The sequence below is a fragment of the Palaemon carinicauda genome, chromosome 30, assembly GCF_036898095.1.
Source record: "Palaemon carinicauda isolate YSFRI2023 chromosome 30, ASM3689809v2, whole genome shotgun sequence".
In the NCBI taxonomy this organism is placed as follows: Eukaryota; Metazoa; Arthropoda; class Malacostraca; order Decapoda; family Palaemonidae; genus Palaemon; species Palaemon carinicauda.
In genome coordinates this window covers 75,748,851-75,776,350 of record NC_090754.1, presented here as the reverse complement: position 1 = coordinate 75,776,350, position 27,500 = coordinate 75,748,851, and the positions used below count along the sequence as shown (strand labels likewise).

The following is a 27,500-nucleotide window of genomic DNA, read 5'->3' as shown; positions in this document are numbered from 1 at the left end:
CTAATAAAGTATAAGCATTTAATAGACTACCATACAGAGATAATGTGAAGGATATCGAGAATTGTCCGGTACAGTTGACAAGACAGTTTACTGGGAGCTGGGATTTATTTTTATTTTCTTATTTTATTGATGGATGCAAAGAATGTTTCAAACAATATGTAGCCTCCTGGCTTAGTACAGAGGTAATGTGTTCACCTAGCATTCGCATGTCAACAGATTGGTCCCCGCTCGGGACCGTGATTTTAAGTTGTTTACTGTAGAGGCCACATCTGTGGTTGGGCAACACAGTGGGGGTTTGGACTTGCCCGGCTGACGTTCTTGTGTGCATCTATTCTGGTGAAACACCTTTAACCTTTAAGAGAGTAATTGGACGAAAAAGGGTCCTAAATAGGCTAGATCTGTTGCGTATCCATAACTGCTAAACATTTTTATGGAGGGAGGGATGAAAGAGATCAGAAAAAAGGACACTGGCCAGGGTGCAAAGTTTGGCTTTAAGAAAATGAACTACATTGTAATGTTTAAAGATTAAAGAAAAAGGATAAATTTGAGAGTAAACAGAAATGAAAATGACGAAAATGCACTAATAGCTGTTAGCACGGATGGTGAAAAAATTAAAGCATTTGGGAGCTAATAAATGGATGATAGCTGGAATAAAAAAGGAAAAAGAAAAGGAGCAGCTACAAAGGTTGTAAGATCGTGTTCAAAAACGCAGACATACACTTGAATTATTACTAGAAACCAAGGTGGGAATATTTATAGTACTGTGAAGGGTTTGTTGAGCCAACTCTTACCTAAGGATATGAAGTATGAAAGGAAAAGAGAAGGATGATGTTAAGATGATCGGTTTCGTGGAATGAGAAGAGTAAGAAGAACTGATAGTGGAAAATTCGGAGATAAGAAAAAAAATAAGAAAAAGGTTGCCATTTGAGGGTTTTTATTTTTAACTGCACGTGGAGTTCATCCATTAATCAAGGCTTCAAGGATAAGTACTTTGCTAATGCCTGCTGAATTCTTAAATGAATAAATGAATATATGTAGAAAATTCAAATAAATGTACGTGTAACATGTATATGACACATCCTCTACACACACACACACACACACACACACACACACACACACACATATATATATATATATATATATATATATATATATATATATATATATATATATATTATATATATATATATATATATATATATTATATATATATATATAATATATATTTATATATATATACATATATATTTATATATATATATAATATATATATATAATATACATATATATATATATATATATATCTATATATATATATATATATATATATATATATATATATATATATATATATATATATACTATATATATATATATATATATATATTATATATATATATATATATATATATATATACTATATATATATATAGCTGTTTCAGCAATGACTTATTCGCCGGAAGTAATCAATACAATAGAATCAAAGAAAACATATTAACTAAAATAATGGAGGCAGTCACTGACCTTCGCAATATATGGAAACCGAGTTGTTAACTATTGATACAAAGCACGGAGACGTACAGTGTACATCTCACGTGCAAACTTGGCATAAACTGAACCTCAATGAGAACATCTGTTACTATATATCTAGCAGTACACCTGAGGGGGTGTTATATAAGGTGTTCTTGAGATACTATAACGTTTCATTATTAATATGAATTTACACTTGTTTTTATTCCATAATTGATAATATTATAGACAGGTTACAATGCTTTGAATGTTCTTACTGATGTTTCCACTGAATAGAATGGCAGTATTTAGGAAAAATGGGACAGAAAATAAGAAAACCGTTAAAGTAAAAATATAGTGTAGACTACGCAATAACAAAATACGCACTTGTAATTCTATTGGCCTTGGAATGACCTACTCTTTGGCTGTTCCGATTATTTTGCTATTAAAGGAGTTACTTCAACGTAAAGGGAAACTGGATGCAATCGTATGGAAGAAGCCTAAAGATCATTGACTGCTGTAGCACGGTACCATCATTAGAGCATAGAGCGACCTGATGTTACGTGATGCCACTTCTTAAACCGTAAATATAAATGCACATACTGTAACTGTAAGCTTATTAATGGCTAACGAAAACCGATATAACTCGAAGCATCATTAATAACAGCAGTATATCAGGCAAATAAGGATAAGAAAATAAAAGTGACACTAATGATGCAACGACCCTTGACGTAGATAGTTTAGGACAGACTCGACTTCCAATCATGGGTACAAAAGACCTCTGGACCCCTATCACTATAACAAAGAAACATTTTACGAATATCCATCCAGAGGTTTAATTATCTTCTATTATGTAATTTTTCTTTTCAGGAAATGACAGAAACGATTATTTGCACAGTCCATTAGCTGGCAGGCTTCACTGGCCATAAGGCTTTTGCTCCCTGTTAGACCAGTCAGTCACGTGGTCTTCCCTGAATAGGAAAAAGGGTAATTGACCTCCTAAAACCACTTTTATTTATAAGCACCAAGTTCTTTTACCTACTGCGTTCTCCACGCTCTCTTGGCCTAGTAACACAACTCTTCTGGCCTCTGTCATCTGAGAGTTCTTTCCATTGTAGCCTTTATGGGAGTCAAAAGACTTTTACGACCATCATTTTGATTAATATCGCAAGTCGAGATAAGTCTGTTCAATTCCCTCAGACCCATAAATCCTTCTGACATAAGATCTGCAACATCTTTCAATATTGACTTTCATAAGTGAAAGACGTGGGATGGCTTATCTGTTTTCTTTATCTAGGCAAAGGTCATTGTAAAGTATGAGAAATACATATATGTTATATGTATGCAGGCTATGGAGAGAGAGAGAGAGAGAGAGAGAGAGAGAGAGAGAGAGAGAGAGAGAGAGAGAGAGAGAGAGAGAGAGAGAGAGAGGGGGGGGTGTTGAGAATAAACTCATCATCGGTACTGCATTTGTAGACCTTACAACTGCTGGCAATACTGTTAACCAGCGAGAACACGTAGCTGTTAAGCAGGCCATACACACAGGCAGAGGATTGGCGCGCTGACTTGACCGCGATTGGCGCGTTCGTGCCAATCCTTACGTTTATCAGGGGTAAACAGGACAAACCCGGAGCGACTAGCCTGTCCTCTCATCCTATCAGCATGTTTGATCGGACACGTCAATCCCGTCGCGATTAGCAGTATGCTGATGGGGTTGACTCACTTATTTTGACACGTACAGTATTCCATAGTTCGTCCCTTGATCGGAGCACTTTTCATATTATAAAGATAAACTGATTACATTTCACAAATTTGCAATATAATGCATTTCATCGCTCTTTATCTTAAGTTTACCCCTCACATTTTCATTCACCAAGTTATGATTTCCTTAAATTTCCTCTCCTTTTTCATAGTATTTATCTTTAAAACCCTAAAGTATTCTGCCTTATTCGTGCAATAGTATCTGGTATTCTGATAAACAGATACTGAAACAAATGGAAAAAAATTAACATTCTGATTAAGTTTTATGAATTCAAAAAACCAAGGTGTAAAATATGGATAGAGGATAAATTAAGTAGCTACTGATGATTGTATCATCTTATGTATATCTCTCTCACATTTTCTCTCTTCATACATAAACACGATATTTTTCAAATTTCTATAAATGACACGAAAACAAGTGCGCCTAATTAAAAGTGCAGTATTGCTTCAACATTAGATAATCACTAGCAAGGTCTAAAAATCCATTTAGTATAGTCCTCCCAGGAGTCACAGGAGACACTTGGACTAGGATTAGTGGGGATAAACGGAAAAGGTAACCATATAAAGCCTTCAAGAGAGATGAAATACATTAACACCATAGCGGACAAATCGCCACCACGTAGAAGCCAACAGAGAATAGATCTTGCCTATCACCTGGATTAATAGACTCTATTAATCCTGGCCTATCACGTTCCTTCATATAAAAAATAAAGAAAGTAAAAAGTACCAAAATTTGGCATTTTCAAAATTAGATGTAGGCTACCAATTGTACTTGATACCCGGTATCGTACCAAATTTAGTTAACAAGTATCAGAAACGTAACCATGTGGGCCTATCCTGGGTGCCCAATCCTCTTGAACTAAGCAGGCTAGTCCATAGCGTGTGCGGGCATTTCTCACAGTCCTTAAGGACAAATCGTACAGTCACTCCTCTGCGTGTATGACCAGCATTAGAGGATCCAAAAGAATGGACTTCCCCGGGGCTCTGTTCTAGCTCCTATCCTATTCAACATTTTTTCAAAGGTCCTGCCTAAATTTAACAACATACGGGGCTTCAAAGGTCCTGCCTAAATTTAACAACATACGGGGCTTCAAATATGCCGACAACCTTAGCATTGCTACGCAAGCCAAGAACTTTGCAGCAATAGAAGAACGCCTCAATAAAGTTCTTGAGGGTCTAACAGAGTACTATAAATTACGGTTTTTAATGCCAACGCAAGTTTGTGCTTTCCACCTAAAAACCACTTGGCAAACAGCACACTGAACATCAAACAGGGAAGTGAAAATGTTTAATCAAATAAAGTCTGTCTATCTTGGTATAACTCTAGACAGGATACTCCTTCAAACAACATGTGGAGAAGCTCAAGAAAAAGCTGTCGAGCCATAACAGTCTGTTGACCAAGTTGGTAAACTCACAGTGGGGAGCTGACCCTGTTACCATGAATCAGTCTGCTATTCAACAACCAAATACTGTTCTCTCATGTGATCCAGGTCTTGCCATGCTAGGAAGATTGCCTCTAAACTCAACAAAGTCTGTCACATCATCACAGGCACCCTAAAGCCAACACCTTTTCCAGCATTCTACAAGCTTGCAGGAATTTGTCCATCATTCATAAGACGTAAAGTAATCAGTAAGGTGTACAGAAAACAGATAGCAACAGTGTATGCATAGGACTGGTCAAGCAAACGTTCATAACTAGCTAGCATTCTTGTTTACATATCAGGAGCTATCATACTAATCTTATTTCTGACGGCGTTTGTCCTAACCACGTAGAGTCTCTAGGTTCGCAATGGTTCTAAAACTATTGTGGAATTCTTTATATGGGGGTGTCTTATCAAGTTTTAGATTGCTCGGAGGACCTTTTCTAAATTAATTACAATCAACATTAAAAGATATATTGTATAGTTACTGAAACAACAAATTTTTAGCAAACGAATACAGCCCGTATTCAGAAAATGGTAACATTAAGGTATTGAAACCAAAAAAAACTTTGTGAAACCAGATTACATATAAAGCTGGATGCCTTAATCTACTGAAACAAAAACTTTTTTTTTCCTATTTGATAACCAATCAATCAATCAGAAAATATATCCTAGATGGAAAAAAAAAAAACTTTTTGGCCAAAACATATATAATAATAAAAATGCCCGTTCAACGGGACGGGTACGTTAGCTTTGACAGTACCAATTCTTCTAAATCTGGCTTTGTTTTGACCAGTGTAACTCTCATATCATTAGTTGTTTCCAATGTTTCGGGATTTTATTTTGAGCGCAAGTAGTGTGGCAAACGCTAATGCTCACTCATAGGTGGTTGCAAATGGAATAGGCACTTTTAGAGCTATCTTTGCAACACCAAAATCGGAGTGTGCCCTTTCAGTCAAAAATTCACAGCAGCACATTTCCCGGAATTGGCACCTGTATCATTGATCAATTCAATAAATTTTCCTGTATCAAATATACCTCCGAAGGTGGATTATTAATGGAGAGCACAGACAGATTGTATTTTTTTTTCTTGGTTAGGAAAATAATGAGTTTATTTCTTCAATAAGGAGTGATACACGCCATCAACTCAATGATACAGTCTTCGACGTCAAGATCATTCTCATCAATACATGTATTTAATTATGGAAACGAGGTAAAACTATATTTCGAGCTTCAATTTTGAAAGCAGTCTTTTTTTTCATAACATGGACTGTGATCTCTTTTCCTCGCAGCTAAAATTGAGGATATTCATGTATTTAAATATGTCTGCCTATATGATAGACAATTAAGAAAACGGACGTCAGAGAATTTGACATATGCAAAACTATATTGCATGATATTTTTCATAATTCTAACCATCTTTTTGCATTCAGATCTTCCAGGACACTACCATTCTGTTCGTAATACTAGGTGTGCAGTTAGTTCTAATCAAGACCTACAGAAAAAGGCCTTCTCCAGCAAGGGGCTCAATACTACACAGTATTCTAGAAGTTTTATTCCAGCTATGATCAGGTTGTGGAATGATTATCCTAATCGAGTAGTTGAATCGGTAGAACTTCAAAAGTTCAAACTTGCAACAAATATTTGTATGTTGAACGGGCTGACATAAGTCTCTTTTTATAGTTTACTGCGTATATGAAAGATGTGTTTTAATGATGTTACTGTTCTTGAAATATTTTATCTTAATTGTTTATTATATTCAGGTAGTTTTATTTCCTTATTTCCTTATTTCCTTTTATCATTTGGCTATTTTTCCTGTTGGAGCCCTTAGACTTCTAGCATCCTCCTTTTCCAACTAGGATTGTAGCTTAGCAAATAATAATAATAATAATAATAATAATAATAATAATAATAATAATAATAATAATAATAATGATGATGATGATGATGATGACAACAACAATAATATAGCAGCAACAACAACAACAACAATAATAATAATCATAATAATAATAATAATGACTTGCTTAATGTCTACCAAAACTTGCGGCATTTTCTCGACATGGTACGAAAACTCTCTTTAATACACCTCTTTGGAAAACCGCCTTATGTGTAAATGCAATAAGAATGTTTCAAATTGGAATCACACTTTTTTTTTGTATAATTCAGAAAACAAAAGAGAATTGTGTGACTTTTCTTTATTGAAGTTAAGTGTTTTAATAACTTTGCCGAGAACATTGATCAACACATCGTGCCCGGTGGCAGTGAATATTTCAATTTGCATAGGAAATATTTGATAATTTTACTTAACTAAAGGTTAGTCAGTCATTTTAACACCAAGGAAATGCTACCATTTGATATCTTTTGTCTCAAGAGAATTCAGTTCACTTTGTTAAATATTTCCTTTGCTGTTGTTCTGGAGCCGAGAGTTTCACAAAACAAATATTCTTCAACGTGCTTTTCATGTAAATATCTTACGAAAACAAAAAGCTGCTCTCTCTCTCTCTCTCTCTCTCTCTCTCTCTCTCTCTCTCTCTCTCTCTCTCTCTCTCTCTCTCTCTCTCTCTCTCTCTCACACATATTTAAACAGTTGGTCATAGACAAAATAGTCGGCGTGTATTTGTGGGCGCTTGTGTTATTATCAGTAAACTTTTCTTTTAATTTGTCTCAACTCATTATGTAGAGCATGATACCTATCCAGGAATTACAAAAAGATTCCTAAGTCCACTTTACATTCATATAACTTCCACATTTTCCCCTCCCCATTTTACTCTCTAAAAAAAAGTGAGATAAATATTGTGGTAAAGAATAATTGGTGGGTTTTTTGTATTTTGACTATATTCCACAAGCAACAGAAAATTTAGTAGCATATATTAAATGCCAAACCGTATGGCGAGAGTAATCCTAAATATAGCTTATGTGTACAGATGATAATTATAACCCATTCGAGGTCGCCCTGAGATACCGTTTCACCTATACTTTTTTGCTTTTTCTATTCATACCTTTTGTCATCTTTAGAAATTCCTCCCATGATTCACTAAATAGAACTTTGTCTTCCGCAAATCTTAAGTTGTTAAGATATTCCCCATTAATGTTCCTTCCTACGTGTTCCCAATCTAAATTCTAGGCACGCTGTGAATAATTTAGGAGATGGAGTCTCCCTGTCTTACCTCTTTCTTGATCAAAATTTCCTTCGCCAGTAAGAGGGTATGGACTGGATTCAGTAGACAATGCACAATACCTGCATGTGAAATAATAAGCCTTTATTAATGTTCTTTCCTACGTGTTCCCAATCTAAATTCTAGGCACGCTGTGAATAATTTAGGAGATGGAGTCTCCTGCCAGACCTCTTTCTTGATCAAAATTTCCTTCGCCAGTAAGGGGGTAAGGACTAGATTCAGTAGACAATGCACAATACCTGCATGTGAAATAATGAACCTTTGTTTATAGCTAGGCACACACAAAGAACACAACCTAGTACATAGGAGTCTAATAACATAATGCTCATCAGGCGGGGAATTGTGCAGTAAATAGATAGGGCTGCAAAGACAATTACATAACCCAATAGCCGAATACGAAAACATATGTACAGTAAATAGACAGCGCTGTAAAAATAATTACCTAACCCCTAAAAGCCGAATAACAAAACATATACACTGGCGCTTACTATCTTTCTGTAATTTTAGTATTTCTGTACTTCCCGTACAGATATCTTAGTTTTCTAACATAAGATTCATCTATTCCTTATAATTTGTGCTTTCATTACTACTGAGGTTTAGACAAAATCAAAAGCTTTCTCATAGTCTATAAATTTCATACATAGTGGTTCGTCGTACTCCGTTTAGTTTTCCATTAACTGGTTAATTAACCCTAACATTAACCGCAAGTTCGCACATATTTGTAACACAGACTTTAAATACGCCTACAGTCTAAAATGATTCTAGGAAAGGCAACCTGGTTTCGAGAAATAAGCTGCCGTAGCGGAGGTTGCACTCTCAAGAGTACTTTTCTAGCTAAATCACTTGTTACTCCATCTTTTCCAGCTACTTTGCCTCTTTTCATGCCTTTTAATGCTTTCTTTACTTCTCTTACTGTTACTTTTGGTACCGACTCAGGTGCCAAATTATTTCTATTGGCAAAGGTATTTTTAAATAACTACAGTACAGCATTGTATAGAAATCCTCTGCAATTTATATCCCTCCATCTCTTTTCTTGATAATATTTCCATTTTCATCCTTTTAAAGAAAATATCACTTGGCACCCGGTTTCAAACCTTTTCATCAATTTGATGAATCTTCCTTTCTTTAATGTTTCCTCAATTTTGGTCTGATTGTGTTTTCCAATGTCTTGGGTTTTTAGTTTGTTTATTGTTTTGGATAGTTCTGCCAATTCCATTCCATTTCTTATTTCCAATTTTTTCTTTATTAGGTTTTTGGTCTTTTCTGATAGTTTTCCTTGATTTTGTTTAGGAACGTTTCTACTTAACTCTTATGGGAATTTCAATGCTAATTTTGTTAAATAACTTTTTATTTCTTCTTTACTAGCTTCCATTCCACCATATAGCTGGGAGTACCTATTTTGTTCTGCCAAACTACTCATCAGATTTTTCTCTTATTACAGTGGTATTTATTTTCTTTCTTAAAATTAGCTTTTCTCTCTCTTTCCTTAGTTCTAGACAAATTTCATTTCTCATCAATCTATGGTCGCTCGACTTGAACTTGTTTAACACTGCTACACATTTTAACTAAATTTACTTTTACACTGAGAATTTAATTCATTTCGTTTTTCATTTCTCCATATCAATTTTCTATGTTTCTTCATGATTTCTAGATTGTTTCTTTCAGCAAATTATACACCCTTGTTTATTCTGTCATTCCTTGTGCCTACTCGAAATTTATCTACTGCTGATTCTCCTCTCTTATTTTGACCTTGTTCACCATTGAAATCACCCAAAACTAAATGGAGTCTTGTGCTTTTTTTTCTTCATAGATATCTCCAAATCTTCGAAAAGTTTCTATTTCTTCCTCTACAGGGGATGTTGGCGCATACCTTTGAATGATCTTAGTTTATACTTCTTATTTGGTTTGATAATCAGTGCTACAATTCTATCAGATACTATGAAATTCTTCTATGTTACCTGCAAAATTTTTATCAATAAGGAAACCCACTCCCTTTTCTTTGTTCCTTCCATGTCCTCTTAAGCAAAATACATGACACTTTTTTAACTTTATACAAAATTGCCGTTATTCTAATTTCACACAATTTGTTAATTTTACCTCTTCTAGTAATGCAGCAGTATGATCTTCCCTGAAAAGGGTACTGACATTGTACGTTGCGAGGTTCAGGTGGCCTGTTCTAGTCCAGAGATTTTTAACAACCCCTGTGGAGGCCGAGATCCATGTCTTGGGTTGGTCATTTTTCATCGCCACGCTCGTCACTGAGAATTAGTGATGGCGAAAGCCTTTGGTCCAATCGCTCACAGTAAACTAACCTAGTATGGGTGGCCCTGACTAGTACATCCTTGCTGATCATGGCAATACACAAACCTTTTTACCACGTTATGGTATCCCCTATTCAAAAAGATTATATATATATATATATATATATATATATATATATATATATATATATATATATATATATATATATATATATATATATATATATATACACACACACGGACACCCTGAGTAGGTAGGCTATTGCCATTAAGGTCCAGTCATCAGCCAGTTTTTATGGTGTGAGGCTTCTACACTGGCATCCTACTCCACCACGGTATATGGCAGTTCTGGTTGGAAACCCAACCAAGTACTGACCTATCCAAGTATTGGTCAGTTTCCCTGATTGCATGACCAACATCCTAATGACCATCTTACTGGCGTCTGCAATGGACCGAAGTATCAAATCTTCAGTCAAAATATATTCAGTAAATAAACTTTATATATTTTTAGTGAGTTAGTTCCTAATTCGACAAACCCCCTAATACCTATTTTTCACGAATAATTACTATATGAATTATCAAGCTACCAAAATGAAATATATATCTGTAAATGCCTATAACGTTTCACCATGAGCTGGCTTGAATTTGTCTTTCAAAGAAATGCTAAACAATAAAACTATAACAATCTACAATACATGCATAGCAAAAAGCAATAACACTGAAACCAACAACAGACTTGTGAAAAAATGCAAATTGTTTCTTTACGTATCTGAAAGTAAACGTCATAGGTGTCAACAAGGGTAGAGGAGTCATGGATCACATTGCATACACAGCTATGAAGATGGGAAGGGAAGTGCCAACGTACTTCAGAAGTGGGATTGTTGACAAATACACTAGCCTATATATTTTACATATACCCCTATATAGACTGTACAGTAACACAAACATTTCTATCTTCTTTACCTTATGATCACCACAGTTTAAAGGCTAACAAGAAACAACAATAATTATTTAAAAATTCTCAAAGTTTGAAATTATAAATAATATTAAGAATTAAAGTCAAAATCGTAAACAGTGGATATACGAAAGAACAAAAGGTTCTCAGGATTAAAAGTGTAAATTCTAAAGATTAAAAGAATGTAAACAAACAACTTTCACTGAGGGCAACCGACCTCTTCAATTGACGGCCTGCTCGCTCATAAATTTTACACTGAAGACAATCTTTGTTACTAGATGTTCTCTTAACACTGTAAATTTAGTTCATTATGGCAACTATAAAATAAAGTTAATATAAAAAATACATGAAATGTTAGTTGTAGGTTTTTCAACTGAAAACGATAACAATATTATCAGTAACAAAATTATTTTTGCCACTGCTATCACCATTTGCACCAATGAACTACTTCAAATTGACTGACAACAATCTTACCATCAACAGAATTGTGCTTGACACTTATCACCATTTTTATCAATGAACTTCGTCAAATTGATTGACAGCAATATTACCATAAACAAAATTATTCCTGTCAATGCCATTACAATTTTCACCAAAGAACTACATCAAATTGATTGACAATGACTTGTGAAAAAGACACTTAGAAACAATTCAAGTGTTTTTTCACAAGTCATTGTCAATCAATCTGACGTAGGTCTTTAGTGCAAATTATAACGGGATTGACGGGAATAATTCTGTTAATGTTAATATTGTTATCGTTTTCAGTTTACATAACCAAACTAATAAATCAATAGTTTAATAAGCACTCGAATAATTATCTGCTAGATCAGTTAATATAGAATTAAATCTTAGCATGCACTGAAAGGAAGTTAAAATAAAAGCTAAACTTTTCGGGGATATGGAACCCTACAATTTCAACGGGCATAAATTTCGGGGCAAGGCTTCACATCATTCAAATTAACAAAGGAGAAAATACTATCAAAATTAAATACACGAATTTCCACTACTAATTCTTATCGTCTTGGTTCAATAATTCATTTGCGTATGTTTTCTGTAGAAACCGTTGAATCTCTTAGATTAAAATTTTCCATGGAAAAATGATAAAATATATGTGGGATTTAATGGTCTTAAGAAGCGAATATATGTTCTTGGTTCAATAAACAGAGGGCCTGGAGATACAAAACACTGCCAACTAAGATTGCGAAATAACAGCTATTACGAATAGACATTAATAATCACTGTGTCAGTGCAAGGCTTCTATGTGAAGTAATCACTGATTTCTAGGAACTAACTTTACTCAATTTTTCTTGACTAAGAAGTATTACGAATGCTTTTTTTTTTCAGAAAAAAAATCACAACTGAATTCATCACAACAGATCAGCATAAAATGTTATGCAACTAAATATTTTTCCCTTTGTTTACTTATATTTATATTTCTTTAAAAGAGAAAAACCTTCGATCAAACCCCATTAAAAGTAGCGTATAAAAAACCACCACATACACGTAAAAAACACACACAGGAAGAAATTCAAAGAAGTAATCCATAAACGCTATAGATTACTTCAATCAATAAACACATTGTCATGAATAATAAAATACGAACGTAGAATCGAGTTAAAAAAAATACACACAAAAATTGAAAATAAATAAGAACCTCATCCCAAGTTCGCCCGGTCTCTCTTCATTATGACCAAAGAAAGCGCCCCATCTTACCTAAAGATGACAAAGAACCGCTGCTATGCCGAGTATGTTACCAACACACACTATAAATAGTGACTGAGGGGAAAATTGCAATGGCTTCTTCCCTCAGCGGAGGGAGTGACAAGTGCTGGGAGCTTTGTGCTCGGTGCCAAATTACGGGTACAATGGAGAGTCAGCGGATCTGATAGATGGACGTGGGGAGGAGGGACGGGGGAAAATGGATATAGGAGAGGTGGGACGGGGGAAAGAGGAATATGGGAGAGATGGGACGGAGAAAAGAGGAATATGGGAGAGATGGGACGGAGAAAAGAGGAATATGGGAGAGATGGGACGGGGGAAAGAGGAATATGGGAGAGATGGGACGGAGGAAAGAGGAATATGGGAGAGATGGGACGGAGAAAAGAGGAATATGGGAGAGATGGGACGGGGGAAAGAGGAATATGGGAGAGATGGGACGGGGGAAAGAGGAATATGGGAGAGATGGGACGAAGGAAAGAGGAATATGGGAGAGATGGGACGGGGGAAAGAGGAATATGGGAGAGATGGGACGGGGGAAAGAGGAATATGGGAGAGATGGGACGGGGGAAAGAGGAATATGGGAGAGATGGGACGGAGGAAAGAGGAATATGGGAGAGATGGGACGGGGGAAAGAGGAATATGGGAGAGATGGGACGGGGGAAAGAGGAATATGGGAGAGATGGGACGGAGGAAAGAGGAATATGGGAGAGATGGGACGGGGGAAAGAGGAATATGGGAGAGATGGGACGGGGGAAAGAGGAATATGGGAGAGATGGGACGGGGGAAAGAGGAATATGGGAGAGATGGGACGGAGGAAAGAGGAATATGGGAGAGATGGGACGGGGGAAAGAGGAATATGGGAGAGATGGGACGGGGGAAAGAGGAATATGGGAGAGATGGGACGGGAAAGAGGAATATGGGAGAGATGGGACGGGGGAAAGAGGAATATGGGAGAGATGGGACGGGGGAAAGAGGAATATGGGAGAGATGGGACGGGGGAAAGAGGAATATGGGAGAGATGGGACGGGGGAAAGAGGAATATGGGAGAGATGGGACGGGGGAAAGAGGAATATGGGAGAGATGGGACGGGGGAAAGAGGAATATGGGAGAGATGGGACGGGGGAAAGAGGAATATGGGAGAGATGGGACGGGGGAAAGAGGAATATGGGAGAGATGGGACGGGGGAAAGAGGAATATGGGAGAGATGGGACGGGGGAAAGAGGAATATGGGAGAGATGGGACGGAGAAAGAGGAATATGGGAGAGATGGGACGGGGGAAAGAGGAATATGGGAGAGATGGGACGGGGGAAAGAGGAATATGGGAGAGATGGGACGGGGGAAAGAGGAATATGGGAGAGATGGGACGGGGGAAAGAGGAATATGGGAGAGATGGGACGGAGGAAAGAGGAATATGGGAGAGATGGGACGGGGGAAAGAGGAATATGGGAGAGATGGGACGGAGGAAAGAGGAATATGGGAGAGATGGGACGGGGGAAAGAGGAATATGGGAGAGATGGGACGGGGGAAAGAGGAATATGGGAGAGATGGGACGGGGGAAAGAGGAATATGGGAGAGATGGGACGGGGGAAAGAGGAATATGGGAGAGATGGGACGGGGGAAAGAGGAATATGGGAGAGATGGGACGGGGGAAAGAGGAATATGGGAGAGATGGGACGGGTGAAAGAGGAATATGGGAGAGATGGGACGGGGGAAAGAGGAATATGGGAGAGATGGGACGGAGGAAAGAGGAAAATGGGAGAGATGGGACGGGGGAAAGAGGAATATGGGAGAGATGGGACGGGGGAAAGAGGAATATGGGAGAGATGGGACGGGGGAAAGAGGAATATGGGAGAGATGGGACGGGGGAAAGAGGAATATGGGAGAGATGGGACGGAGAAAAGAGGAATATGGGAGAGATGGGACGGAGGAAAGAGGAATATGGGAGAGATGGGACGGAGGAAAGAGGAATATGGGAGAGATGGGACGGGGGAAAGAGGAATGTGGGAGATATGGGACGGAGGAAAGATGGATATGGGAGAGATGAGACAAAGGAAAGAGGCATATGGAAGAGGTGGAACGGGGAAAGAATATCAAAAGAATAGAAATAGATGGGAAAAGTTGACTTGAGTGGTCTACCCTGCAATAGAGTGGGCTTAATTAATAAGGTCGAAAGAAGAAGAATGACAAGACATGCAAATCTAAACAGTTAGCAAAACTAATATTTCTATTAATAATGCCTTTGTCATCTGTTTCTAGTACCACTTTCCTGTTATATATTATCATTATAATTTTTTAAAATTGTTATGATTTCCATTAAATAAACCAACGTAATAAAAAAAATCAAATATATTGTGGAAGTTACTGGAAAATACAAAATATTAATAATAAAAATAATTATACTAGAAATATTAACAACAGATTCAAGCAATAAGCCAAATAAAACTAATCTATTAATAAAAGAATATATTTTCCCCATATAATAAAGAGCAAGTGTCGATATATATATATATATATATATATATATATATATATATATATATATATATATATATATATATATATATATATATCTATATATATATATATAATATATTCATATATATATATATATATATATATATATATATAATATTCATATATATATATATATATATATATATATATATATATATATATATATATATATATATATATATTTTATATAATATTCATATATATATATATATATATATATATATATATATATATATATATATATATATATATATATATATACAATTACCATCCGTTACTAGTCAACTGCAGAACAAAGGCCTCAGACATGTCTTTCCACTTACGTAAGATTATGGTCTTTCTGTGCAAGTCCACGCCCGCACACTTACTTATTTCGTCGATCCATCGTCTTCTCTTCCTTTCTAAGAGAAAGCTTCTGTTATCCTCTGTCACTCTCATTACGTGCCCTATCCATGTTCAGTGCTTTTTCTTTCTTGTTAGAATATCCTCAACTTTAATTTGCTCTCGTATCTATGTTGGTCATTTTCGTTATCTCAATGTTGGTCTTTTTCGCTATCTCGATGTTGTTCCCATTATCATTCCTTCTTTAGTTCTTTGAGTTGTGACCAGCTTATTTTCTAAGGCTTTAGTAAGGCTCCAAATTTCTGATGCGTAAGTTAATAGAGGTAGGACCGTCTCATCAAATACTTTTCTTTCTCGAGAAAGAGGCATTTTATTTTTCATAATCCCCTTTTGTTTACCAAATGCTTTTTATCCCATGCTTATCCTTCTTTTAATTTCGGTCTCGCGTTCTTGGGAAACACTTACTGCCTGTCCTAAGTACGTATATTCATTAACAATCTCCCGAGGCTTGTCCATAACTCTTTACTTGTCTCTCTGCATTTTCATTGAACATTATCTTATTAATTTTACTCATATTCACTTTCAGTCCTACTTTTCTGCTTTATTCAAAGCCTTTACCATCTTTTGTCACTTCTCCCATGATTCAATAAACACAACTATGTCATCTGCAAATCTTAAATTGTTAAGGCATTCCCCATTAATATCAATTTATACATTTTCCCTATCTAAATTCTTAATAATTTCTTCTAGACATGCTGTGAATGCTTTAGAAGACGGAGCCTCCCTGTCTGATTCCTTTCTCAACCGAAATTTTTTCTGTGTATATATATATATATACATATATATATATATATATATATATATATATATATATATATATATATATATATATATATATCTGATCAGGGTAGGGGAGAGGGAGTAGTCATACCTAGGTGAGAGGGGAGGTGCGGTTCGTGTGAGCATATCTATCAAATATTTAGCCGTTAATTTTGAAAGGTTCTGTAAACTAGTATATACTGTGCAGTGCATATTATTATCTGCCGTAACTAGTCCATTGCAGGACAAATGCCTCAGACATGTCCTTCCAAAGCAGTGTTTACGGTATTTCTATGCCAGTCTATATTGGCAAATTTACTTAGTTATCAATCCATCGTCTTCTCTTCCCTCCCCTGCTTTTTTTTTACAACCTCTAGCACTCATTCTGTTATTCGTAATCTCCATCTATTATCTGACATTCTCCTTTTAAGTCCTGCCCATGTTTACTCTCGTATCCATAATGTTCTTTTTCTGACTCTTAGTGTTATTCCTATCATTATTCTTTCCATAGCTCTTTTTGTTGTAAATGGCTTGGGTAGTGCCATAGCCTCTGTACCATGGCCTTTCACTGTCTTGGGTTAGAGTTCTCTTGCTTGAGGGTACACTCGAGCACACTCTCCTATCTTATTTCTCTTCCTCTTGTTTTGTTAAAGTTTTTATAGTTTATATAGGAGATATTTATTGTTGTTACTCTTCTTAGAATATTTTATTTTCCTTTTTTCCTTTCCGCACTGAGCTATTTTCCCTGTTGGAGCCCCTGGGCTTATAGCATACTGCTTTTCCAACTAGGGTTGTAGCTTAGTAAGTAATAATAATAATAATAATAACTTCTAAGGCTTTAGTAAGGCTCCAAATTTCCAATGTGTTGAGTTATACAAGGAGGACCATTTGATTAAATAATTTTTTCAAGTGAGTGGTACCTTAAATTTCATAACCTCATTTGTTTACCAAAAGCTCTCTATCCCATGCTTATTCGTTTGGTCTAGTTTCCTGGGGAAACGCTTACTGTCTGTCGTAAGTTCGTACATTCCTTAACAATCTCTACAGGCATAATATATGCACTAAGCTTGCTGTGTTACTAGAAGAACTGAAATAAATAAATTGGGATATAATAGGATTGAGCAAAATTAGAACTAATAAATCGTATAAAATTCCTAAGTTCTTCCAATTTTGCTCAATCCTATTATATCCCAATTTATTTATTTCAGCTCCTCTAGTAACACAGCAAGATCTTCTTCCACAGACAGGGTTCGGTCATTGTATGTTGCAAGGTTGAATTTCCAATGGTGGCTTGTTCTAGTCCCCATATTTCAGAACCCACTGCAGTGGGACGTAAATGCCCAAGCTGCCCAACACCTTGGGAAGTTGTAAGCAGTTGCTCAACTGCCGCTGGAGACTGGAGGCCGAGACTGGGTTTTATTCATGACTGGGATTTGGCCAGTTTTCATCTCCATGCTGGCCACTACGGATGGATGGATGGATGAATATATATATATATATATATATATATATATATATATATATATATATATATATATATATATATATATATATATATATGTGTGTACACACACGCACAAATCTATCTACAAGAATTACAAACCAGCGACATCTCACTCATTCTATGTAGACCTAAACCATTCTTTTAACCCTGACCTAAACAAACTTTCTTTACACATTGAGACAAGAACTTCAAAAGGGTAGACAGAAGAAACGAACTGACGCGCTTTCGTTTTTTAATATGCTAATAGTTGCCACAGAGAGAATAAGGGTAAAAGGCTGCACACATTACGTAAATAACCAACCAAAGGATTGAGTAACTCTCTTAGCATATAAACTCTCAAGCTACAATCATATTTGAATATTAAGTTGTTTAAAAAACTCCGTGTTCATCAATACATACTATATGTAAATACACTAAAACACAAACATATCTCTATATCTTGGGTGTGTGTGTACATATAATATATATATATATATATATATATATATATATATATATATATATATATATATATATATATATATATATATACATATATATATGCAAATTTATATATATATATATATATATATATATATATATATATATATATATATCTATATATATATAAAGAGAGAGAGAGAGAGAGAGAGAGAGAGAGAGAGAGAGAGAGAGAGAGAGAGAGAGAGAGAGAGAGAGAGAGAGAGAGAGAGAGAGAGTAATGCTTTCTAAGTTTGATTATTAGATCATCTTGCAGAAAACTATGCGGAATAAGTTAATGCTCTTGATATATCAAAAGCCCGATGTAATAATAATTCAATATTCTCCCTACCGAGAAGCCAACGGAATCTCCAGCCCTCGCAATTTGGAAGTTTGCCATTAACAGAAATGGAGCTTAGGGAGGAAATAAAAAAGTTTGCCACAAAGTCATCTTATTATCTATAAATAAGAGAAAGGTTTGCCAACCCAGTCGTCGAAAAGACTTGCATTGATGGCTTGGTAAGCCAAATACCAGAGACACGTGGTTTGGCCCCTCTGACAATGACTTTTGATGGTGCCACTTACGTTGAGGTTATTTGGGCATCAGCAAGTCGATATGTATTTCAAGGTCATTTACTCTGATTCCAAGGGTTTGTGTGTTTGTCATGACTGCGCTCTTCTTGGCTTTATTCAATTGGATTAAAAGATTATAATATTGATATAAATATAACTATAGTAATAATAATAATAATAATAATAATAATAATAATAATAATAATAATATCCATAAAATAATAACAAACATCTAATTACAAGTATATAAATCCTTAAACGTTCCTTCCCAGTGGTTGAACTGTATATACAACTAAATAACTTTCATTATGTATTGTAGTGGATAATTAACACACAAACCCTGAATCAGACAAAAACTGCAATAATGCAGTTGGAATTTAGCCTTGCATTAGTGTAGTGACAGTTTGAACAATTTAAACAATAACAGCTAAAGTGTGGTTATGAATGTTTGTAGCCAATTTCCAAATACAACTTTGAATATGGATAAGAGATTGCCTTGAAGGGTTCTACTGCAAACAGAATAATTAAGGGAGTAATTTGCCAAACCACTTCAAGTGATAACACAAGATGTACATTCTACTTTCTTCTTTATTGCTCGTAACTCATAAGTTTAAAAAAAATGGAAAGAAATCCCAGTAACGCATTGACATACCCTTGTTAAGGATTGCAAATATTATCGTATCATAAAAAGATTAATTTCATCTTGATATAGACTAATCAAGGGTTGGCCACGACTGAGGCAACAACAGGCAAGGGACTGTAGCACAAGTTGAGGTCATGAAATATGATCCTTAGTATTATTTCTCGGCAACAGAACACGTCATGTTGTATACCATATCAATTGAAGAGACAAAATTGAATCTCGACCTCATCAAATTCTTCATATCTTAGATCTATATTACTTATCACCTTATCACCTCTAGTGAATTTAATTAGTACCATCTCTTTCAACAGTAAAAATACATTAATTCTAGTCTTTCGACATCAGAACTAGCTCACTAAGGATGACAAGTCACCCTCGCGTCCTTGTTACATTTGACACTGAACACAAACAGGCTGTAACCAGAATTGGTTGGTTGTCAAGTAAAAATAAATTCAGGCTACTGAATTTACCATATCTACTAGGAATTATTCTAGTCTTAAGACAAATTCAATTCACAAACACAAACTAAAAGGGCATTCAGTAGAGAGCATGTCTTCGCCAAGCACAGCAGTCTTGTACTTCGATGTAATTTCTTCAAAATCTAATGGATCTGTCCTTGGGTCATACCCCACATGTCCATCAAGTTTCGTTGAATTTGGTTCAGTAGGTTTTGCGTAATGATGTTCACAAACAACAAATAAACTAACAAAATATTTGCCATTTACTTAACATGGCGATAACTCTCATAGTACTGCAGGGTACTTATATTTTGATGTACGTTGTCTAAAACTTTACACATTCATCCTTGGATTATACATAACACGACTACCAAATTTGGTCAAAATTGGTGCAGTAGGTTTTGTGGAAAGTTGCTCACAAGCAAATAAATAAATAAACAGACGGGAGTGAACACAGTACCCTTCGCAAAATCTTCGATTTTGGCAAAAGCAATTATAAACTTTAAATGATTTTAATCTATATTAATAATAAGAAAATCTGAAAAGGATACATCAAAATATGCGACGAATCATTATGATGAGTAAAACATTACACCTAACGAGAGAGAGAGAGAGAGAGAGAGAGAGAGAGAGAGAGAGAGAGAGAGAGAGAGAGAGAGAGAGAGAGAGAGAGAGAGAGAGAATCTGTTTTATCTGGTTATGTAACGAAAATAGATATGACAAACAAATTCGACTCGTTTTCTTTGTATTGCCCATTTTCATTAATTCACAAGAAGGATCTATTTTTCTCCCTTGCGAGAACACCCTCTAATCTTAAAATAAAGAGCGAACACAAATCTAGTTCCCTTATTTTCGTGGCGTGAAAACCACACGACCAGGTTATCGGAATTTAACCACGAAACTTGAGGTTATATTCCCGGATAAGGGTAGGTCTAATCACAATAAAAGTCAAATTTTTCTAGGCCCGGTAATAGGGAAGGGGGCAGAAATATGAACAGAATTTTGAAGTGGGGAGATGCAAGTATCATGGGAGCATTCTAGAAAACAAAAAATCCGTTACAAACCACCAATTAACTTCTCTGTATATGCGTTTACACGACCGGGCACTGCTTGACACAGTCAATAAATGGAAGACCAAAAAATATCCCATTAAAACCCCAGTGCCTGATCAGCGCCATCTATCGCCAGCGTGCAAAATTAAACTAAATACAGACAATCTACGGGATTACATCCCTATTTTGGCGGATAAAAATATATGTAGTTTTCCTTATATGTGCATCAAATTATATTCATCAGTAGGTTACCTACTGTATATTCTTGCTTATACAGCGCTTATATATTGATTGTTCATTTATTTTCTCACAAGCAGAGGACCCTTTTCCTTTACACAGTAGGATGGTTTCACATATAATTCTATACTCATATGGATATATTTATTCTTCTTTCCCAACGTTATCCCTACATTAAGGGGTTGGTTGCCTGATGCGCCCTCTACAATGCCTTGTATCAAAGGCATCCTCTTACACCAAACCTCTTCTCCCCATATCATTCTTCGTCTTATCTCGCCATCTAATTCTCTGGCTCCGCGATCTTCTCCACTTAACATGTTACCCCAAGCCATCCTCAACACGTATTCATACCATCTCAGTTGTGACACTTCTATCACATCTACAATCTTTACTATACCTGTCATTCTTCTTATACAATATCTATTAAGTTATTAAAACACCTGGCTGTGTATATTATCATTAAAATATGATTATTCTTCTTAAGACTTCATTCATTCACAAAAAGGCAAGTTACAGAATATATGAAATACATTCCAGAAAACACATAGAAAATAGGACCTGTACCTGAGACTAATTTAAAAGCATTGAAGTTGTGGGTGGTCTAGTATTGTCTGAAGCTTCTTAAGAATTATATTATAATAACAGCTGCTCTACTTTTCTTCCTACATGAAGTATGATTTTTGTTTCTAGGGGTACGTTTTTGTGCCTACATTAGTAAAATAAGAACCTCGCAAAGTACTCTTTGCCTAGATTAGGCATTGTATACATGTATAATCTAAGATTTTGGAAAGTTACACACGTTCTACAAGTTATAATCATATATACGATCAATCCACAACCTTACATTTGAATTGGTAAATACGAGGGGAAAAATGCATAATCTCATGATAGTCCATTCTTAAATGTCAATATAAACAACACTGGCTACTCATTCTAAGTGTGGTGATGGCAGTGTTGATGCGTTAAGACTAAAATAAACAAGTAGCGGACAAGCCCACATTGTATTAGTGCCTTCTGTTTCTAAGGCGCCCTACTAAAGACTGAGAATGCTCACAGTCATTCAACCAACGTTCTAGTCTTCCCTTTATTATCTTTGACTGCATGACTGGCAAACATCATTACCAGACCAGGATGAATGGCAGGAATGAGCGATGATGACGTCAGGAGCGATAAAAAAAATTAAGGCATGGATCAGGCAAAAAAACTGTACCACCAGAGCTATATTAGCCACATGGTTTCTTTACTTAGTCACCGGGCAACGACTGGCAGGCAAAGTTGAAAACCTATGTCTACAAACAGGTATTCCATTTGAAAATATGGATGTACCAGGTAAGTGCAGTCTGATAACACTACCATGATAAGCCACCCGTTCAGATACTACCGCTAGTTATGGGGTCCTTTGACTGGCCAGACAGTACTACATTGGATCCTTCTCTCTGGTTACGGTTAATTTTTCCTTTGCCTACACACACGCGCACACACCGAATATTCTGGCCTATTCTTTACATATTCCCCTCTGTCCTTATACACCTGACAACACTGAGATTACCAAACAATTCTTCTTCGCTCAAGAATTGTTCAGAGGCCACTTTCCTCTTGGTAAGGGTAGAAGATACTTTAGTTATGGTAGGAGGACACTAGAGAATCAAAATCAAACCCTTGTTCTCTAGTCTTGGGTAGTACCATAGCCTCTGTACCATGGTCTTCCATTGTCTTGGGTTAGAGTTCTCTTGCTTGAGGGTAAACTTGGGCACACTATTCTATCTTATTTCTCTTTCTCTTGTTTTGTTAAAGTTTTTATAGTTTATGTAGGAGATATTTATTATAACATTACTCTTCTTAAAATATTTTAATTTTCTTTTTTCCCTTTCCTTACAGGGCCATTTTTCCCGTTGGAACCCCTGGGCTTATAGCATCCTACTTTTCCAACTAGGGTTGTAGCTTAGCAAGTAATAATAATAATAATAATAATAATAATAATAATAATAATAATAATAATAATAATAATAATAATAATAATAGAACATGGTATTGAAATATCAAAATTGCTACACTTTTGAAGAACTGCATGCGGAATCCAATTACCGAAACTATTTTACTTGAACTGTAAGGTGACAATGAGTTAGACTAGAAAATAAACTGCACAAGAATGTAGCTCAACCCCTTTTTTTAATGTTTTAGAGATAGCACAAACATTTGTATATAGACTAAAGCCCCTTACGCATAAAGGACAAATGCATGACGGGCACTCCGATTTGCTGGCAATTCTCTCGCTTTGAAAGAGTGTTTTCAGATCAAATAGTCCAAGCCAGATACTACACAGAGGTAGGCGAACTTATGACGTATTAACAACAATATAGTGCTTTAAATTAAGTTAGAAAATTATTTGGAAGGCTGGCAATAGGTGGCGCTGACCACGCACTTGGTGCACATAAGGTTTTTATAGGGTAGATTTCAGATCTTCCATTTATTGTCTTTGCTATGAGAAAAAATTCTTATTTGTGACCCTATAAAGTAGTTAGTAGAGGTGTGGCATTGGAATATAACTAGCTTATTCTCTTGTATATACCACATTAAGTTTTAAAACAATAATGATGATAATGAATTATGTCCAATGACTCATTATTAATTATTAAAGATGGAATGAAAATGAGTGTGGATAACAAACAATACAAAAGATAGTGATATTATATAGGAAACTCTAATGGACTCTAATGGTAATCTGAAAAAAAAACTAATAACTACCATCTGAGCTTCCGTGCCAGAGATGTCATGACAGATTAAATAGATGAAAGTCTTCAAGCTGCAAAAGCAGAAGGTTGCCTGATTCAAAGCATTTAAAGACTTGAACTAAGAGTTATTATTGGGGTTCCTTCAGAGAACATGCACACACACTAGTAGCCTGTTCAAAATAAAGACAATTCACTGATTGAAGACCGACCGAACACTTTTTGGTATACTGTATTAACAATTAAATCTTAATTTAAGCATCTAAAAAATGCTGTGATTGAGAATTTATTAGAATAGTGTACGCATTCTTAAGTCGTCCTTAAACTGTGGCATAAAACTGAAGATACAAATGCTATTACCTAGTCCATCACAGAATCTATTAAGTCTCACTTCTAATCTGCCACCCTATTTCTGTTAAACGGTAGTTAATGGGATCTCGTCTCTCCTTTGCTATATAGCCAGGAATGGGGCCAAGAACTAGTGTCTAAAGTGTATCACGAGAGGCACACTGATGGCACTATACTCTCATAACTCATAGCCGGAGAGATGCTGCCTTCGATTTTAGGACGCCACTGAGGTATTGTCTATTGACTGTAAACGGAAGTTAACTAGACGAAGTACCATATATATATATATATATATATATATATATATATATATATATATATATATATATATATATATATATATATATATATATATATATATATATATATATATGTATATATATATATATGAAATTTCTCAGTGCGTTTTAATGCAGTTTAATGGTCGTAAAAGTAGAGATAATTTACCGGAATTTTGAAATATTTCTAAAGTAATTTCCTTTCTCGTGTAAAGGTTTTCTATTCTTTTTAAAAAAAAAAAATAAAAATATATTCAAATATAATAATATAGTTATCTTCACGGAGATGAATCAATATTATTATTAGTATTGTAATTTATCTAATATTTTTTTTTCTTTGTGGAATTCTTTTATCATTATCATCTCCCTACAGAAACGAATACGGTCGAAGGGGCAAACCTTTAACAGCGAAGAGACCGAAACCAAGGTCTATAGACCTTGTCCGAAACCCGGATATGGTTCGTGCCACATATATCAAAACGTGGACCTCTACCGAAGGTCGAGAGAAGATCAGTAAAATAGTGAAGGATAAGGAACGGGGATCGTGAAGGAACGCGCGAGTAAAAGGAGGGAAAGGAATATTGTCTAGTCATTAGGAGAATGGATAGGAACGTGGCATTAATTGGGTGAAAAGGAAGAACGTCAGTGGTGATGAAAATATGACTAGAATGGTCTCTTGTGACTAAAAGTACAATAAGGAAAGTGATTTTGGATTAAGGAAATGAGAAGGAACGTGATTTTGGATTAAGGAAATAAGAGGGAACATAATTGTGGATTAAGGAAATGTGTGTATCTTTCTCTTCAAAGCGTAATTCCTCTCTTCATCTCATTTAAAGCCTCAAACTCGCGTGGGACTAAAAGATATTATGCTCTTCAACCAAACGACTTCTGAGGACTGTTCTTAATGAGGACTCTCTTGGAATACCTCGTGATAAACTCCACTGGGAATTATAAGACTTCGAAGGTTGTCAGTCTCTTGGCTGGCGATAAGGGTTCTTTTATAATTAGTACTTCAAATAACAATAATATAAACAATAATAAAAATAAAACTATCAATTAACCTAAAGGATTCGTTCTCAACACTGGTGAAAAGTTTAACATGACAGATTTGAAGAAATTGGACTGAATGAACTGTAAAGAAAAAAAAAAAAGTACGTACGAGTAGAAAAAGGATAGATACCCTTTTAGAGATTTAAAGCCCGCTCATGAATGGCAGAGGCAAGGGACAGTGGCAATGCTCAAGCCAGTGAAACAATGCTCAAGAGGCTGACCTATACATATGACAAGCGCCCAAGTTCCTCTCTATCAAGCTAGAACTAGGGAGGGCCAGGCAATGACTGCTGATGAGTCTTTGATGACTCAACAGGTACAACTATAGGTTTTCCCAACAACCCCACCACCTAGTCCTTATCTCAGAAGGATGGCGAGGTTGCATGCAAACACTACAAGAAACAATCGAGCTTGAGCGTGACTCGAACCCCAATCCGGCAAAACGGCAGGCAGGGTCGTTTCCAATAGGAAGATAACACAACATGTACTATATCATACTACATCCTTTTATCAGTGACAGGGAACTCATGATAAAGGACTAAATATGTAAAACAGTTAGAGAGATAAAGGAGGGAAATGGCGTATATCATACTACATCCTTTTATCAGTAACAGTGAACTTATGATAAAGGACTAAATATGTAAAACAGTTATAGAGATAAAGGAGGGAAATGGCGACGAAAATAAATAAATGAATCGGCGTAATGATGACAAGAGAGCCGTACAGTGGTAACGTGTTCCCCTGGCATTCGCAGGGCCGCAGATCGATCCCAGCAGGGGACCGCGAGTTTAATCTGTTATACTAGGGAAACCACGGCTGCGTTTGGGCACCACAGTGGGGGCTTGGGCTTGCCCGGCTGACGTTCCGGTGAGCATCTATTCTGATGAAACGGGAACTTAAACCAGACACCTTTACTTTTACTATGGTATACGAATATGCAAATAAATTGTAGAATGGTGAATGATAAAAATAATTAATGGTGATAATGGTGAAGAATAAATGATTAGGTGAAAATTATATATAGAGGTGTTAAAACATTACAACAGGGATAAACGAATGATTAAATGTTAGTGAAACTCGAAATGAAATTGAAGATGAATGAATTGATAAAATGGGAAATTTTCTGTGAATGAAATCTGGTGTTGAAGAATAAATAAATAAATTAGTTACTCATTTATCAAGTCATTTCCGATAAATAGAAAATAACAAATTAAAGGCGAATAAATAAACATAATAAAATTAATTAGATAATAAATAATTATTCAACAATATATCAACAAACGCATGGAAGAAAAATCATATCATAAATATTGAAATTTTGATAGGGTTGTGTTGCCCCATTGGAAACTTTCCTGCCTGGCGTTCTGCTGGACGGGAGATCGAGTCACCATCAAACTCGTAAGAAATATAGGCAATATCTATTTTGTTGTTGGTACTGTTCTTAAAATATCTTATTTTTTCTTGTTTCTTTTCCCCACTGGGCTATTTTCTCTGTCCCATTGGGCTTATGGCATCTTGCTTTTCCAATTAAGAGTTGTAGTTTAGAAAGTAATAATAATAATAACAATACTAATATTACTACTACTACTACTAATAATAATAATGATAATAATAATAATAATAATAACAACAACAATACTAATAATAACAATAATATATATATATATATATATATATATATATATA

At 35.6% G+C, this 27,500-nt stretch overlaps 2 protein-coding genes across 5 annotated transcripts in view; one reads left to right on the top strand and one right to left on the bottom strand.

The window, feature by feature from the left end:
* Positions 1 to 27,500, bottom strand: part of LOC137623295 (organic cation/carnitine transporter 2-like) — a 195,816-nt gene that overhangs the window by 127,488 nt on the left and 40,828 nt on the right. The window contains exon 1 of one of the 4 annotated variants that reach the window (XM_068354083.1): positions 21,185 to 21,271. The exons of 1 other annotated variant lie outside the window; for it this stretch is intronic. The gene's annotated coding sequence lies outside the window, so the exon portion shown is untranslated. Of the gene's footprint in view, positions 1 to 1,527; positions 1,634 to 12,802; positions 12,940 to 21,184; positions 21,272 to 27,500 lie in introns of those variants that run through there. 2 more of the 4 variants (XM_068354080.1, XM_068354078.1) reach the window with 2 other exon arrangements.
* Positions 13,076 to 14,935, top strand: LOC137623606 (protein qua-1-like). The gene has a single exon (XM_068354441.1). The coding sequence runs from the start codon at positions 13,076 to 13,078 to the stop codon at positions 14,933 to 14,935; it is 1,860 nt and encodes a 619-aa protein (XP_068210542.1).

What these genes read in the sequence shown, in the direction of transcription:
- LOC137623606 (XM_068354441.1), top strand. Translation starts at nt 13,076, where the DNA reads ATGGGAGAGATGGGACGGAGAAAAGAGGAATATGGGAGAGATGGGACG.